The sequence below is a fragment of the Mustela lutreola genome, chromosome 18 (genome assembly GCF_030435805.1).
Source record: "Mustela lutreola isolate mMusLut2 chromosome 18, mMusLut2.pri, whole genome shotgun sequence".
Taxonomy (NCBI): domain Eukaryota; kingdom Metazoa; phylum Chordata; class Mammalia; order Carnivora; family Mustelidae; genus Mustela; species Mustela lutreola.
Window position 1 is genome coordinate 28,474,371 of NC_081307.1, and position 18,016 is coordinate 28,492,386.

Sequence of the window (18,016 nt, forward strand, 5' to 3'; positions counted from 1 at the left end):
TGCTACATAACTTTAAAGATTCAGAATCTTACTGAGAGAACACCAAGTTACCTCTTCCAAGGAGTTCTAGGGAGTAAGTGATGTAATCCTTTAACTGGGCCATGAGGTAGGAGCACTTCAGCGCTGTAGTTAGTATGGACGTGAGCAAGGTCCACCACCCTTCACTCCGGTAATCACACATCACGTAATCCAGCAACCTGACAGAAGGCAAGACGTCAGACATGCTGAAACAGCTTCACAAGAAAGGCCTTGAAGACTTCTTGGAGGAAATAACATGCTTGACTCATTCTATATACATGTCAGAAACTCGTACTGAAATAGTTTAACTGGTAACTTCACATTTAGATGAACCTGGTTTCCCAAGACATTGAGAATGATGGTACCAGCAGATAGCACTTAAAAAAATATAACAGAAATGGAGTTTCAAAGATACAGAAATAAATATGGAAACTATAAATCCTTTAAAACTCATTTCTATTCTCATTTTGCTGTAAGGTAATCAGATTACTTATAAAAATAAATGGGGACTAAGACTCACTTCAAAGCTTTGGTATAATCCTTCGCATAAAAATACTCCTCTCCCATTTGAACCACTGTAAAGGGAAAAAGATTTTATGTACATAATTCTAAATTATTCCACGTTGCATGAAACTGTGGCATCTTAGGAATACATACTTAGATGACTTTTCATTCTTGGACACTTATACTTCTTAAATTGTGCAACAGCATTGCTCAGAAGAGTTATTATTATTTCCTGCCAGAAGAGAGAAAATGTGAAACATTCCAATAAAAATAATGTCATGTATTGTTTGAATACAGCAAAAAAAAAAAAAAAAAAAGTTTCTATTGGGGGAGAAAACCCAACAAACTTACAGAGTGAACAACACTTCTCTCCTTCAGCTGAATGGCAAGAATGCCCACCTTCTCTTTTTCAGGATCAGAAAGATCAAAACCTGTGTAAGATACGACGCAACCCATTTTAGAGAGCTCATTTAACATAAATCCTTCACATGAACATTGGATGTGTACACTCCTTGAATCCTTTACTTATATATAATGTATTTAAGATTCTTAACCATTCTAGAATCTTCAAAGATTCCAAGAGACTGCTTTATTAGCCTGGCAACTACTCCGTGATCTCTGTTCTGAAAAGAACATTATTGAACTCAGCATTCTCTTGCCCTAGTGGAGTCAACCACCTAAAGAATAAGATCAATGTCATTCTCAATATAGAATACACTTTCTGGAGATTAAAGTAGATAATTCCTTAACAATTAAGGTTTGATTGCCATAGACAGTGCTCAAATTAAGTGTGTATCAAACCCAAAAAAGATGCAGAGAAATTTCTAAGGTAATACAAGTTAATACGGTTTTAAAAGATCAAATGTAATAAATCATCAAAGTTAACCGGAATTAAAATAGATCTAAGTGGCTTATTGGGTCATTTAAGACAAGAGATGTCCAAATGTTTTAATCACACTCATGTTTGATTAGAAGTTATTCTAAGATGTAGTGATACAAACAAAACATCCTAAAAACTAAAGAACTGAAAAATCTTTAAAAAGATGTTTAAAAAACACACATTTTTACCTCTACATAATTTATTACAGCCTATGTAGCCAATGGAAAAACTGCGATAGTGATCTGTGCCTTTTGAGGCTGAGAGAAAAGGGAAGAGGGAAAAATGATTTACTTAGTATTCCTTGTCGCCATGATCTTTGTCCATAAAAGTCAAGAACGCCTGTTTGTGTTTCTAACGGATCAGGATTGGGATACATTACTGAAGCCTGTAAAGTAAAACACAGCCCTAAATAAGAGTTTATGAACCTCTCACAAACCAACTCCTCTTCAATCTCTGACAGAATAAAAACACTTTCATAAATAAAAATACCAAACATATGTCTCAATATCAAAGTTGTGAGTATTTTAACACACATCAAATCTTCACAAAAATGAAAATAAACATTCCATTTAATACCTAGGCAGTCTCATAAAAATTAAAATGAATAAATCGACCTGATTGTGATAAATGATTTCATAGTAACTAACTCCTTAATTTTCATCCTTGCTATGATAAACCAGTAAAAATTTTGCCAATTATGTTTGATGTTTATTCCATATGTATAAGTGTTTTTTTGTGCAAATAAAAACAATGTGGGCGCCTGGGTGGCTCAGTGGGTTAAAGCCTCTGCCTTCGGCTCAGGTCATGATCCCAGGGTCCTGGGATCGAGCCCCACATCGGGCTCTCTGCTCAGCGGGGAGCCTGCTTCCCCCTCTCTCTGTCTGCCTCTCTGCCTACTTGAGATCCCTGTCAAATAAATTTTTAAAAATCTTTAAAAACAATGTGATAAGCGGTTTTTAAAAGAAGACACTATTTTCCTTTGTTATCCCTGGTGTATGACGTCCTGGTAGTGGTTGGGGAGGGGCTATTTTTGGTGCCTCACAAATTTACACTGCCTTATTTGTCTTTCTTGTAACTTTTTCCCTCTGAAGCCAAAATAAAATGCAAGTACATCGTTGAGGAATACAGAAAATATCCAAAAGAGGATAAAAACCTGAGTCACCTATAAACCTATTACCACTGTTACCAGGGTTTACCTTCGTCTTCCAGATTTTGTATACGAACGTTTATTTGTTATCAACTGGAATGATCCTTCAACCTGCTTTTCTCACTTAAATATATTCATTGTAAATTTCACATCATTAACTATTCTAAAACATTATTTGTTATGGCTGCATGCTGTTCCATATTTTAATAAATTCCCTATGTCGTTCATCTTGTTATTTATTTTTTACATTATAATTAGTAAGTCTGCCCAAAGAACTTGATAAGTAAATCTCAGTACTTCTCTCTTAGGATCTCCTATCTCCCTTACACTCCCTGAAAATAGATTTCTGGGTCAAAAGAGATGCATGATTTTGAGGCTTCTCAAATTACTATTTGACAGAAATATTACTTTACATTCCAACTAAGGATATTTGTTAATCCCATCTCCTTGTACCCTTATAAAACATAGTTTTAATCACCTTTTAAAATACTATGCTCAAATCTTAATGCCTAATTTTTAAATATAAAATATGCCATGAAGATATAAATCATATGCAAATAACAGGGTAGCAAACAGTATAGTTATATCATGACTTAAGGGGAAAAAAATCCAACAATTTAAGTATTAAGGCGCAAACTGTTTTTGTAAGTAGCACTGTTGATAATATCCACCTATCTTCGGAGAAGAAAACTGCAGATTTTCAAGAAAAATAAACTGACAGAAGCATGTGAATGTAAATATATTTATACATATAAATACCATTTTCTTATTTTAAAGGTGCTAATGGGGACGCGGGTATCTAACTATAACCACCCACAAGGCAGGCAGAATGAAATGTCAAGTTAAGAAACTGCAATCAGTTGGTTAAGCAACTGCCTTCAGCTCAGGTCATGATCCCGGAGTCCTGGAATCAAGTCCCACATGGGGCTCCCAGCTCTGAGGGGAGTCTGCTTCTCCCTCTGACCTTCTCCCCTCTCTCATTCTCTCTCAAATAAATAAATAAATAATTTTTTTTAAAAAAAAGGGGAAAAGAAACTGCAATTAATATTATGCCTCAAGGGGCGCCTGAGTGGCCCAGTTGTTAAGCGGTTGCCTTCGGCTCTGGTCATGATTCCAGGGTCCTGAGATCGAGCCCCCCCTTCAAGCTCCCTGCTTAATGCGAAGCCTGCTTCTCCCTCTCCCACTCCTCCTGCTTGTATTCCCTCTCTCCGTGTCTCTTTCTGTCAAATAAATAAATAAAATCTAAAAACAAACATTATGCCTCAGACAGATTCTTAAGAATTTTCCAGAAGAAAGCCCAAGGAAGAGAAAGAAGTCCAAAGAGATCCTCTCTGGTGGGTCAAAACAAAGCATATTCTTCCAAAGTCCTTCAAACTCCTAGAGCAGTGATCAAAGGGAGTTAGAGCATGGCTCAGGCCACACCGTGACTTTTATTTCAAAGTAATCTGCCCTTGTCTACATCACTAACTTATTACCAGTCATAAGTCAGTTCCTGACAGAAAAACTTCTGTTAATCCACAGGTGGAAATGGAGTACTCGGGCTAAAAATGAAAATAACCATAATTCCTGGAAATACAGAAGATATTTTTACCTTCTTATCAGAAGAAAACGGATTCTGTTTAAAGGCTTGGAAAAAGCTTATAAACATCCATTAGTCTTCACTTTTGAGAGATGATTAATACATTTCCTAAGTGCCAGATGACATGGGAGTCGGTCACTTACCTCATGGTTACAGAGGGTTTTTGCGAGCTGTTTCCTCTCCTGGGCGTAGTATGCTGCCTGCTGGTAATAGAAGCCAGGATTCTGAGTTTGAATAGCTGTCAGCCCTAACTTAATAGCTTCATCAAATAAGTCTCCAAAGGCCTGGAATCTTAAAGAAAAAAAAATCAAGAAATAAAAAAATGATGAAAATGATAAAGGGAAGATAAAGAAGCTTACTTCTAATAATTATTCATCCTGACTACATAACCTCAGCAGACTATGTTAAAATAATGCTTCTGATAAACTGTTGGGGTTCCTTGGTAAATACTGACACACACTAATTACAGGTTACAGATAACTTCTACATTGAAGCAGACTCTTCTGTGCTGACAAAGCATTACAAATACACCATCGCAGCGCACGTCAACACAGTTACCACCACTCAAACACATCCACGCTTCTGGAAACAATTTCATTTTAGAATTTTTAAACATCAGTCTCGAATAGCAAACTCCGTGCCAGCAGGGACTTTGTTTTGCTCCTTAGTATTCTCAGTACCTAAGCACATGGTGGAAACTCCCTAAATATACGCTGAATAAAAAAGATGGTACCAGGAATTAAGTGATTTTCATTAAGGAACTCCATGAATCATTATCTACCACTACTGGAAACATACCTACACTAGCTAGATCTCTAAAAGCCTACTTTCTGACAAAAAAAGCTTAGTTCAACTGACAACCAAAGTCCATGCTAATTCCATTCCTCCAAAGCCCAAGTACATAAAGAAAAAAAATTCTAAAAGTACAATTTAAAACATACTGTTTAGACATCCACGCAGCATGCTCAAAAGACAACTCTGCACTTCCGATTTTTTTCTTACACAAGTCAATGTGTTTTCGGAACTGAGCAATCGCATCCAATGGGGTGTTGTGCTGAAAACACAGCCTGCAGATCTGCAAGATGGAAAATCAACGCCCAAATAAAGAACATACAGTCAAGAGGCATATTCAATTAAAAACAGGTAAAATGTGAGACTAACTTCAAAAAGACTATGACATTTCCTCTCCTAAGTTTTTGGCAACAGAATTAATTTTCTCTATTAGAATGGCTATGCTGAAACTGGCGCTTATGTCCCCTTGATAAAAGAAAAAAATTATTCCCTATTTGTACTGAATCTACTCTACACCTTAGAAAAGCTTATTAAAGTAAGCTAGAATACAAAAAATTTTACCCAATGAAGAACATACAGGTGGTCAAAAATAAAACACTACCTACCACCCCTCGGACAGATTAACTTTCAGTTTTAGAATTGGCGGAAAGTAAAGATTTTCTGTACCACCATTAGAGCACAGTGGCCTCCGTATCAAACAAGGATTACAGAAATTCTTGAAAACTTTTTATCTGAAATGCTATCTCAAGACAGTAATGATCTATATCTACGTAAGGTAAAAAGAAAAACACAAAACAAGACGCCTAAATTATTTTCCATATGCTTATTATTAGTTTTATATTTTAGGTACAAGGAATACATGAAAAGTTAAGTCTCTCATCCCTGTCCCTCAAGGTATCCAATTTCCTGTTCCAGAGGCAACCAGCTCCCAGAATATTCCGTGATAACAGTCTACGCACGGACAAGTGTATGTGTATTTAAGTATCAACTACACTTTTTAAACAAAGAGCATCACACTAAATATGCTCTTTTGTACCTTACTTTTTTCACCTAATACTCCATATCAGTAAGTGGAGCTGTCTCATTCTTATGAGTTGCAAAATATTCCATTGTCTCAGTCATACTTTATATGAACCAGTCACTTATTGCTGCGTTGTTTCCAATCTTCTCCTATTACAAGATGCAATAAATATCCTTATGTATGTGATTTGCAAGGCTTGGCCCATGTGTCAGGTAAATTTCCTGAAATGGAATTGGTAGCTCAAAGGGAACACCCACTCAAAGTGTGTATAAGGCGTTGCAAAAATATTCTCTACAGACCTTGTACCAATTTACATTTATACAGTCAATTCCAGCACCTAAGTCCTCTCAGGCCGCCATCTCAGGGCCAGCCATCTTTAAAAGCTGAGTGTGGAAAGATTAAAAGCAAAACGAAAAGTCCCACCTGCCTTCTGGGGGTATCTATTTCTACCACATACAATCTTCAAATGCTTACGTGACAGGTACAAAAGCTTCCTCTCAGGTGATCCACTGTACCTTTTGTATCATGTCGCCATTAAACCAAGGAAGGCCTACGTAGTTATGATTTGTTGCATCTTATAAAATGCACTAATAAAAGTAGCTTTCTTCTCACTTCCTCCTGCTCTCACTTAAAATCAGAAGACCCTCCTAAAGAATTTTACAGAAGTAAAACTGCTCTAAGAGAGAACTCTGAGCCCCACAAACTCAAAACCAAGCCTTGCAATTAGGCTGCTAATTACTAGGGAGCTATATGAAGTAAGGGGCATAAAAGAGAAAAACATAATTAATCAAATACTCTTCAGAGCAATTAACTAACTCTGGTTTTCAATTTCAAAAAGATAACCTAATATTTAAAGACAAGTTTCCTTTATTTGAAGTAGAACCTTCAATTTACCTTGTAGTTTATAAATCCTGCCATAGTCTTTATTTCCAGAATGTTAGTTTCATGGGCTCGCAATTCATGTACAAGGTTATAGGCGGTCCTGTAATTCCTAATATAAACAGGTGCAACACGGTTAATTATTAATTTTAAGAAAGGATTCCCAAGAACAAATTATTAGAAATAAGAGACAATATTTACTCAACATTTCTTAGTGCTCAACAGTTCAGGAATTACTTATACATAGCCATCTCTGATTTCCTGAAAAATGATCTACTGATTGATAATATGTGGGAGGAATCAATGACTTTTCACTAAGAACAGAAACATCACATGTACATTGTTCTGTTATTAACATCTGTCAATAACGGACAGAAAATAAGTTGAAAATGAGAGTGGACAATTGTCCAGAATTATGTTAAAAAGTTAGCATTCTGTTAAAAAAATTAATAAATAAATAATCAGATTTTTTTTAAAGGCATCATTACGAGCTTCTCCAACAAAGAGAAATTTTATTAGCAAAGAAGGGACTATCAATAGCTTTTAAACACCAGAATCTCCAAAGTTCCGAGCACACTGCTGATTGCAGGCACCGGCTGGAGAAGAGGAAGTGCGGTGGGAAAGGAGAGTCGGCCAGAAGGACGCCAGCCGGAAAAGGGAAGGCAATGGGGCACCTCAGTCTCCTCCAAACATCACTCTTTGCTCCTAACTTCCTCAGGTCAAATCTTTCTTTCCAGAATTACTTCTGATCAGAACAACAAGGGAATGTTTTTAACTCACACCAATGGTAAGGAATGAACTACGTTAGCGCCACTTCGAATCACACCAAGTGTCTGAGATTTAGAGAGAGTTTGGAGTTCTCCACCTCCACAGTAACAAGAAAGGAAGATGTTTCTGCAATATTCCTCCAGACAAAAGATTTATTTTTCTTTTTTTCTCTTACTTTTCTGCTCTGTATGCTTAGCCTCTCTTCAGTGTTAGGATAGATAGCTGTTTCTTATCTCTATGTTGCACCTCCACTGTCAATCTTCAAAAAATAGAGCAAAAGCTAGAAAAAAATGTTCAATTAAATTGTGCTCTTAAGTAAAAGCAAAGGAATTAAAACGTGTGACCACGGCCAACACATACACGACTACTCTCCAAAGCTTCGAAGGAGAGCCTTCATATTAAAAAGGAGGCTGAGCGGTGTTATAAACTTAAAAAAATATTTTAATTAAAAATAAAATCAGGGCGCCTGGGTGGCTCAGTGAGTTAAGCCTCTGCCTTCAGCTCAGGTCATGATCCCAAGGTCCTGGGATTGAGCCCCACGTCAGACTCTCTGCTCTGCAGGGAGCCTGCTTCCTCCTCTCTCTCTCTCTCCTGACTCTGCCTGCTTGTGATCTCTGTCTGTCAAATAAATAAATAAAATCTTTAAAAAATAATAAATAAATAAAATCATAGTTGAATTAAATAAATGCACCATTGGGGTGCCTGGGTGGCTCAATGGGTTAAGCCTCTGCCTTCGGCTCAGGTCATGGTCTTAGGGTCCTGGGATCGAGTCCCACATCAGACTCTCTGCTCAGTGGGGAGCCTGCTTCCTCCTCTCTCTCTGCCTGCCTCTCTGCCTACTTGTGATCTCTGTCAAATAAATAAATAAAATCTTTTAATAAATAAATAAATAAATGCACCATGCATATTAAGAAATTCACAGCATAAGATAATGTCTAAATATATATTTAATTGTGGAAATGAGTCAACACAAAAATTTTACTGAATATACAAATAAGCAGTCAATAGGATAGGAAGAATTTTAATGTTTCTTTCGATCATGAAATTAGACTAAACCAGAAAGCTTTATGATACTATGAAATTTACTTCTGATAATAAAATGAAATATTTTTTTAAATCTCAAAATATTATATTCCATTCCTCTCTGAACAAATTAAATATTACATACCTGAATCTAAACAACATAAGCATCTTAAAATGAATTAAAGTTTGGTGGAGATTCACAAGTTGCCATTAATATGTTACTGTTAACATAAAAGTAAGAAAAATTTAGTTTGACAACTGTTAAAAACTTACTTCAGAGCATTTTGTGTATCCTGTTTCAATTCACTGAAGAAAGCTATTTTAAATTGATGTCTGACAAATAAAAGCTGAAAAGAATAGAAAAAAGATATCATTATTACACACACTCTCTTAAAATGTAAAAAGTACACTAACATGAAGAGGAGACATCAAAGTAGAAAGGTAAATACTCAGATCAAGAATTATTCCAACAAGCATTGTTAAGGAAGCTATAAAAATCTCTAAGAACTTTAAGGCCAAAAAGGAGAGAAGACAAACTTGTTTTTAAAAGCTTAAAAAAAAAACTTTAAAAGCACAAAAGCCAATTAAAAACATCAAAGCATTATAGATATTTAATAATCTCTTCAAAACTAATCAATGATAATAACCTGCTCTTGGAATGCTTCTATTCTTTCCTTCTTTAGGAAAAATAATATACCTGGTGTGTTGTTTTATTCAAAAATTCCTTATGAGATTTCACTCTTCTGATCTCAGTGTAGTAATAAGTCTGTGCATGTTCATAAAAGGCATTTTCTAATCTGTTAAAAAAAAATCAACATTCAAACACTAAAGTTAGTTTAAACCAAACTGTTCTCAAGTATCATATTTATAAGACCTGAAAGTAAAATCCTAACAGAGACAATGTCTATTTTACTTCATGATAAAGACAAAACGTAAAGCAAAATACATGAAATTTCTAAATAATAAATGTAAAGATTAGACCCCCCCAAAAGCCATTTAGAATTATTTACGGTCCAAGAAACAACTGATAAAAATAACTTTTTTATAATTTGTAGAAATCACATAATCTCTAAGATGACTTCCACCCCCTTTCATTTTATAAGAAGTGTGAAGGAAAGAGATTTCCAGTATTCACTTAATTTGATTATTTCTTGTGCTTTTAATATTTAAGGTTAGAGGATAAGAAAACTAATGGAAAAAGCACCAAAAATGAAAACTGGCAAATGAGGGGCATCTGGGTGGCTCAGATGCTGAAGCGTCTGCCTTCAGCTCAGGTCATGATCCCCGGGTCCTAGAATCATTTCCCGAGTGGGGCTCTGTGCTCAGCGGGAGCCTGCTTCTCCCTCTCCCACTCCCCCTGCTTGTGCTCTCTCTCTCACTCTCTTTGTGTCAAGGAAATAAATAAAATCTTAAAAAGAAAAAAATACTGGCAAGTGAGGGGGAAAGTAACATTCATAGGATTCAAATCCTGTTTCACTCCCTAGGTTTGAGATAACACAGGAACAAAGAAAATTTGACCACAGATAGACAACTCAAAGTTCCTTTTGTGAAAGTATGTATGTATTACAAGTATCTGCCCAGGATATGAAAGAAAGCTAAATTCATAGCTAGATAAAGCTGGACTTCAAGGTTTTTCCTCCTCAGAATAAAACAGAATTTTAAAGCTGTATTCAAAGAGTTTAGACACATCCTTAAGGAAAACATGCTAAGAAAAAAAATGGATAAGCCAAAACTTTCAATATTCAATATACTTCCTAAGGTAAGATTTTCTATTTCTTTTTTCTAAAGATTCCATTTATTTATTTGAGGAAGAGAGTGAGGGAGAGAGAGCATGAGCAGGGGAGAGGGAGAGGGAGAAGCAGGCTCCCCGAATCCAATGCAGGATTCGATCCCAAGACCCTGAGATCATGACCTGAGCTGAAGGCAAATGCTTAACCAACTGAGCCACCCAGGCACCCCTAGATTTTCTATTTTTAAAACTGCAGTTTTTAAAACGTTAAAATGTAGAAATAATTCATATTGGGTTCAAACTTTGAACCATACACTATTTGAAAGAACATATTAACCTCAGCTGAACTATGAAGTTTTATAAATGGGTAACCTTTGTTTTCAAAGGCGAAATAGGATACTAAAAAAAAAGTCTAAGCAACCCATTTTTTCAATGCCTCTGATAATCCAAGATCTAAAAAACTTCAAGATCTTTATTTACCTTATAATGTAACCCACCAAGTGATCAGTGTGGGGTAGGACAAACAGAGATTTTCCCGAGAGTTCACATGCGTTACATAAAGCTGCGGCTCTTTCTGACGCAGTGACATCTTCTCCTATTGACAGATCCCATAAAGATGAAGAGAGAAAGAAAATGATTCATGTATTTTTTTAAACAAATCTAAACAAGGTAATTAGGAAGAAAAACCAAACCCCCTTTCGCCAAGCCAGAAGGCCTCCGGAGAGCTCTTAGGGGGCAGTTCTCAGAAGTCACGCCGTACATATCTGTTAGGAAAACCCTGCGGAATTTCCTACTAAGCCAAGTTAGGCCAAGTAACACCAAAAGATATGCCACATTACTGTTTCAAAACCTTTAACTAAAACTGGAAGCAATAATCCATGAAAGTGGTTTCTAAAACTCAGATGCCAGAAGTTTCAAAAGAGAAACAAAAAATATTTTGGCCTCTCAAAGTCTTAGAATATAGAAAAAACAAGCATCTGGAGCTAAGAGATTTTCTTATAAAAAAGCAGAAATCCTACACCATTTTTCTTTGTCTGATTGCACATTAAGAAAAAAAAGTCACGGTAGGAATATAATTTCAAACTGACCTCAGAGAGCTAAATAACATTCTTTTTTTAAAAAAACAAGTGAATAATATTCCTTTTAAAAAATCAGTTTTGTCGGGGTGCGTGGGTGTCTCAGCGGGTTAAGCCTCTGCCTTTGACTCAGGTCATGATCTCAGGGTCCTGGGATCGAGCCCCGCATCGGGCTCTCTGCTGAGCAGCCCCGCTCTCTCCCTGCTGAGCAGAGAGCCTGCTCCCCACCTTCTCTCTCTCTGCCTGCCTCTCTGCCTACTTGTGATCTCTCTCTCTGTCAAATAAATAAATAAAATCTTTTAAAAAAAATTTTTTTTTGTCAACTGATGTACACCTACACAGTGAGTTAAGTGGAACTGGGGGGTAGCAGAATATTTTAATATTTAATATTAAATCTTTTAATATTTTAATTTTAGCATTTTAGTTTTTACACTAGGCATTTATTTATGCATTATTAGTACTTTTTAAAGTGAACACACCATCTTTCCTATAACTGAATGCATAGATTTTAACATCAAAAACTATACCTCCTGATAATAAGAATGGGAAGTATAAAGCAATTCATTGATTATTAATTAACCTTCTGATACCTGGGGGCAAAGGAGTTTTCTTCTGAATCAGAACCACTGCAACTTTTGTGTTTCTCCCTTGTAAACTCTGTCTGTAATGGAAAAATAATAAAATTAAGTAAACATATGCATCTACCTTCAGCTCAGGTCATGATATCGGGATCCCGTGATCGAGCCCCACATCAGGCTCCCTGCTCAGTAGGGAGTCCGCTTCTCCTTCTCCCTCTACCCCTCCGCTCATGCTAACAGATGAATAAAATCTTTAAAAGAAAAAAAAGACTTCCAAAAAGTACAAGTTTGATGATTCAATTTTAAAAAGATGAATTTCAACTAAAACCCTCCAAGATTAGAGGAAATCTTTCCCCATATACAAAGAAACTTCTATGCTACAGTGATTTCATTTTAAAAGTCTACTCTTGGGGTGCCTGGGTGGCTCAGTGGGTTAAAGCCTCTGCCTTTGGCTCAGGTCATGATCCCAGGGTCCTGGGATCGAGCCCCGCATCGGGCTCTCTGCTCAGCGGGGCGCCTGATTCTCCCTCTCTGCCTGCCTCTGCCTACTTGTGATCTCTGTCAAATAAATAAAATTAAAAAAAAAAAAAAAAAAGTCTACTCTCATACCAAGCTTCTAATCCTGACAAAAATCTGCTTTCAAAGCCAAGTTTACTATATACTTTCATGTAAAAGTTATAACGTAACTTATTTCTTGATGCTGACACGTTACAGACTGGTCACCCAAAAGAATTATTTTGAAACCGGAATGGGGACAGAACAAATGTCTTGTGAGACTAAAAAGCAAATTACTACACTTCCCCCCCAGATAGTAAAATGCAAGAAAAAAGCAGTTGGAAATTCAGACTAACGTGTCATCTACATTTCTTCACACACCTTCGCATTGCAGAAGTTAAGCATTCACATTAAGCTACCTGTCAGGGACCGACCAAGTGTCCCTGGAGGTTGGCAAGTGAGTGCTGGGTCTCAGCTGCCTTGAGTAAATGCTGGGAAATGATACAACCTCCCTCGCCCCATCAGATCCGCAGGGAAGACGCACCTGACGATCTCCACTCTGGTGGCGCACTCGGACTGCTTTTCTTTCCACTGGGGCTCATCCCAGTCCAGCTCGTAGAACACAACCACCAGGGCCGGCACCAGGTTCAGGTGTTTGTTCATCCAGCCGGTCTTTAGGATCCCCTTAGGAATGTACCATTCATAGGAAGTTCTCTGTGGACATTGGCAAAAGCTGAAGACACTTACTGGATAACAACGGCAGAAGCCACCTGTCCCGGAGCGGCACACACTTCCTGTGTGTTCCCCTCATTCCACAAACACATGACACATTGTTAACATTTTTATTGAGGTCTACAGAGAGATCACATGGGCACTACCAAGTACTGGAGGTCGAATCCCAACCGTGGGTCTGTTACAGTTTCTGCTGAAAGAATGACCGGGGCGCCTGGGTGGCTCAGTGGGTTAAGCATCTGCCTTCGGCTCAGGTCATAGTTCCAGGGTCCTGGGATCGAGTCCCACATCAGGCTCTCTGCTCAGCGGGGAGTCTGCTTCTCCCTCTCCCTCTGCCTGTCTCCCTGCTTGTGCTCTGTCTCTCTCTCAAATGAATAAATAAAATCTTTAAAAAAAAAAAAAAAAAAAGAAAAGAAAGAAAGAATAACCAAAATCAGGGCACTTCTAGTAACGTCAAGGCTCTCAAATACCCTGGAAGTCAGGTAAATCCTATTCCTCATTCCAGTCTCCATTCTTGCCAAAGCAGCTCAAATAAAATACAATCTAAAAACCTAACATGGGTTCATTTGTTTCAAAGACACGTTGCATTTTACTTTACTTGTGGATGGAGGGAAAAATGAAAGACAACTCTTAAATATGGAAGCGTGATAGCAGTCACTCGGGGGTCACACTAAGTGCCAAATAGGCAGAGACAGAGGTGTTGGTGTGAACGTTAACCCTGAAGAAACTCATTGAGACCTCAAATTGCTTCCAGAGTGCTGGCCCCGACTCAGACTACCCCAACAGCCTCTTCAAGGGAGGAAAGACAATAAAGGGTCATTATTATCCAGTGGAGGAATCGGAAACAAAAAACTTATGGACTCAGGTGGGGCACCTGGGTGGCTCAGTGGGTTAAAGCCTCTGCCTTCAGCTCAGGTCATGTTCCCAGGTTCCTGGGATCGAGCCCCACATCAGACTCTCTGCTCAAAAGGGAGCCTGCTTCCTCCTCTCTCTCTTTGCCTGCCTCTCCATCTACTTGTGATCTCTATCTGTCAAAAAAAAAAAAAAAAAAAAAAAATTAAAAACTTATGGACTCAGGGAAGAACAAGGAAGGGCACATGAAAAGCTCCCACGAGGGAGAATGGATCCAGGACAAAAGGAGGAGAGCTGTGCTGGGCCGGCCCACCCGGGAACAAGCTCCACACTAAGGACAAACACCAAGGAGCTGGGGTGCTGTCCCCTGCACAATGCCAGAAAAACCATGCAGCTTTGACAGCCGGGGATAGGAAACCGCATGTGGTCTGCGAAGGATCGGCTGGCCACCAAATCCACAGGCCCTACCCTTCCAGAGTTTCACGAAGGGCGCCTCGCACTTACATTTTTCATAAACATCACCAGTGATGATGATATCCTTGGTCCAAACACCAGTCTGTCAGGAACATTGCTCCAGAGCAATGTTTATTAAAAATAAAAATAAAAAAGAGCAGGTGGTTTATTTTGATCAATGTGTCTTGTCAACTGACTTTCAAACCAGCTCTTAAGATTATGATAAACAGGGCACCTGGGTGGCTCAGTGGGTTAAGCCTCTGCCTTTGACTCAGGTCATGATCTCAGGGTCCTGGGATCGAGCCCCGCATCGGGCTCTCTGCTCAGCGGGGAGCCTGCTTCCTCCTCTCTGCTTGCCTCTCGGCCTACTTGTGATCTCTCTCTCTGTCAAATGAATAAATAAAATCTTAAAAAAAAAAAAAGACTATGATAAACAGCAAATCAATTATACATGATTTTCTTGAAAAAGTAAACTGGCCTTGTAAGCACTTTCCATGTATTAGCTGCTATTCTTAACATCATTCTCTGACTTTCTAGGTAAATTAGAGTCTCTAGTATGATGTTCAACCTAAAATTCGGTTTTGAATGTAATACCTTTCCATACTCCTCACTAAATAACCTGTTTTACTTCATGTAGAACTCTCCAGAGACAGAGCTGGTCTTATTTAAATTTTTATCACCAGCCTATTGCATAGTTCCTAGAACCCAACACAAAGTAAGTGCTCAAAAGTGTGTGAAACTGAAACAAACTGCAAAGACTGCAAATTCTATCAACGATACTGGTAATGATAAATGGGGAATGTGAGACCTTCCTTTTGGAGAAGGCTTTACAAAGACTGGGAGGGGTTTTAAGCAAATACAAAAAAAAAAAAAAGAAAGAAAGAAAGAAAGAAAACCCAGGATAGAAAACTTAGTAATTATAGAGTAATTATTCCTCTGGGGTTAAAAAAATAGCTATCATTAAACGTAACTATAGTGCATTACATACATGAAAAAGCCCTGGGTTTTCCTAATGCATCACTACAACCATGGCTTTGATAAACTCGGGGATTTTCAACAAAGACGTTAGGAACAAAAAAGGCATATACCTCACACACAGAGGAAGAGAGGGAGAGAAGGAAAGGCCCCCCTGCAAACATGCCATTACCTTAGGTCTACATTTGGGATACTCATGGTCACCTGGGAGCACCTTGAAAGATATCGGTACCCGATCAGCCCTCCGATTGGCACAGAAAGCATCCCAGACAGCTCGATGGACGGCATTATAAACTACATCCAGGCCCGTAAGGGTAACAAAAGCCATTGGCCGGCAACATAATTCCACAGGGAAGTCCCACTGTGTGGGGCTCATGTTCAAGGTGTCAGGACAAAATCTGAAATAGAAATGTAAATACATTCAAAATGTTTTAAAAGCCCATATCCATATCTAATCTACCTGCCTCCACCATTTATAAAACATTACAAAAAGGCAACGGACGGAGTCTTTTCAAGTGTCCGCAGAGAGGTGATAAAATTAAAATAGGTCTCATGACCCATTTTTGATATAAAGAAAAATAACCGTTGACTTACACATAGTAAATGCAACTATCTAATTTCTCTATAATGGCTAACATATCATCTCTGAATTCCCAGAAAATTATTTTTAAAATGTGCTAGTTATCTAAATAGCTATGTTTTCTCATTTCTCCATAATTAATGTGAAATGTATTATCTAAATGAAAATCTAGAAGAGAAAAACTAACAAGGAATGAAAATGTCTAGGAGGGACATGTTTCCACTGTGTTCTTCAGCTGAGAATCAGTCCATAATAAATCCTACCACACACTAACTATAGAAAAGCAATTATATAAAAATGTGTTTATTCCAAAGAAAATTGCTATTATATTTTAAAGACCATTTCTCATTCCTAAAATCATGTATCAAGAGTCCCTTTTCGGGGCACCTGGGTGGCTCAGACGTTAAGCATCTGCCTTCAGCTCAGGCCATGATCCTGGGGTCCTGGGATCTAGTCCTGTGTCCAGGTCCCTGGTCAGGGGAAAGCCTGCTTCTCCCTCTCCCACTCCCGCTGCTTGTGTTCCCTCTCTTGCTGTCTCTCTCTGTGTGTCAAACAAATAAATAAAATCTTTAAAAAAAAAAGAGTTCCTTTTCAAAGGTACTTTTCCTTCACCAGTATAGCATACAGAACTCAAATGCAATTTTTGCGAAAAGTAAAAAGCACTGTGCCACCACTCGATAACCAAATATTTTTAACTGAAAAGTTAATTTTCAAAAGATCATTAGGCTTCTTACATTTAAGTACTGAAGGAATAATGGGTAGTGAATAAATGATTTGGAAAGTTCACCACAGATGATACATTTCTACAAGACACAGAATGTCTAAAATTAATTAAGCAGATATTTTCTGGACAGGATTAAGCTAGGAGGGCAAAGGCTCACAAGTTCAGAGAAAGAAAAACTCTAGTTCTAGGGAATTTGGGGGTGAAAATTAAGAAGAGATGGTCAAAACACATTAGACAGGGGCCTTTGCTTTATACCAGGGAATCTAGATTAGAGCCCTAAAGTCCATTTCTTCATTTAAAACCACCAGAGGCTCAAGAGAATTAGCTGTGGTCTTTGAAAATGGGAGTGGAAATAAGGGGACCTAGAAACGACTTACAAAGCTCTAAATCAGTGCTATCCAAAAGAAGTATTACTGCGAGCCACATAAATAATTTTAAATTTTCTAGTCATATTAAAATATTTTTAAAAGGTGGCGTTAATTTTCATAATATTCTACTTAACCAATATGCCTAACATATTAACACTTCCACATTAATGTAAGTTATTCATGAGATACTTCACTTTTCTGTACCAGGTCTTCATTATCTGATGTGAACTGTACCCTCCCAGCACATGTGAATTCAGGCTAGCCAATCTCACATGCTCAATAGCCACACAGGGCTACTGGCTATCATAATGGACAGTAAGCCCATCTCAAATTACGGTCATTCTGACCCCAAAAATCACTGTACGGGGAAACTGTTATCAGAAATTCTTGCCACATACTATTTAAAAACTTTTGGCACGTGAGATGGTACTGCTTCTTGCACAGCAAAGGGATGGGAATGGGAAAAAAACACTGGCAAAGGACAGGTGCTGAGGTTGTGTGGCCCTTAAGGACAGTCTGTGGACGTTCCCAGCTCTCCTGGAAGAAGCCGATGAGGCAACTAACAAAGTCTGACACGGAAGGAGGGGCGAAAGTCGTGAATGAGCCCACTGGATGGGAGACCGTGCCACGCCGGAGCCAGGAATCTGGAAGCTGGCGTGGAAAATAGGAAGGAAGGTTCTTGAAAAGGATGACATACAGCAAAGACGGGCGACCTAATCCAGAGGCAGGTAAGGAAAAATAAATAAATTAAAAAAAAAAGCAATGTGGTCACTATTTTTTTAATTAACGGAGGTTCACGGTGTAGTACACAAGGCCAGCAAGGACTACAAGACGACTCGGAGA

General features: G+C 38.1%; 1 protein-coding gene across 2 annotated transcripts in view; it reads right to left on the reverse strand.

Annotated features, from left to right (window-relative positions):
- The window catches only part of TRAPPC11 (trafficking protein particle complex subunit 11), a 44,840-nt gene that overhangs the window by 26,284 nt on the left and 540 nt on the right, over positions 1-18,016 (reverse strand). Inside the window, exons 2-16 of one of the 2 annotated variants that reach the window (XM_059155903.1) lie at positions 17,572-17,886; positions 15,674-15,899; positions 13,034-13,203; positions 12,007-12,077; positions 10,821-10,935; positions 9,309-9,408; positions 8,885-8,958; positions 6,836-6,932; positions 5,070-5,203; positions 4,272-4,419; positions 1,694-1,787; positions 874-953; positions 676-754; positions 539-593; positions 52-197 (exon numbers count right to left, since the gene is read on the reverse strand). In XM_059155903.1, coding sequence (XP_059011886.1) covers positions 52-197; positions 539-593; positions 676-754; positions 874-953; positions 1,694-1,787; positions 4,272-4,419; positions 5,070-5,203; positions 6,836-6,932; positions 8,885-8,958; positions 9,309-9,408; positions 10,821-10,935; positions 12,007-12,077; positions 13,034-13,203; positions 15,674-15,877 — 1,567 coding nt within the window. In that variant the 5' untranslated portion in view covers positions 15,878-15,899; positions 17,572-17,886. The remainder of the gene's footprint in view (positions 1-51; positions 198-538; positions 594-675; positions 755-873; positions 954-1,693; positions 1,788-4,271; positions 4,420-5,069; positions 5,204-6,835; positions 6,933-8,884; positions 8,959-9,308; positions 9,409-10,820; positions 10,936-12,006; positions 12,078-13,033; positions 13,204-15,673; positions 15,900-17,571; positions 17,887-18,016) is intronic. The other variant, XM_059155902.1, reaches the window with a different exon arrangement.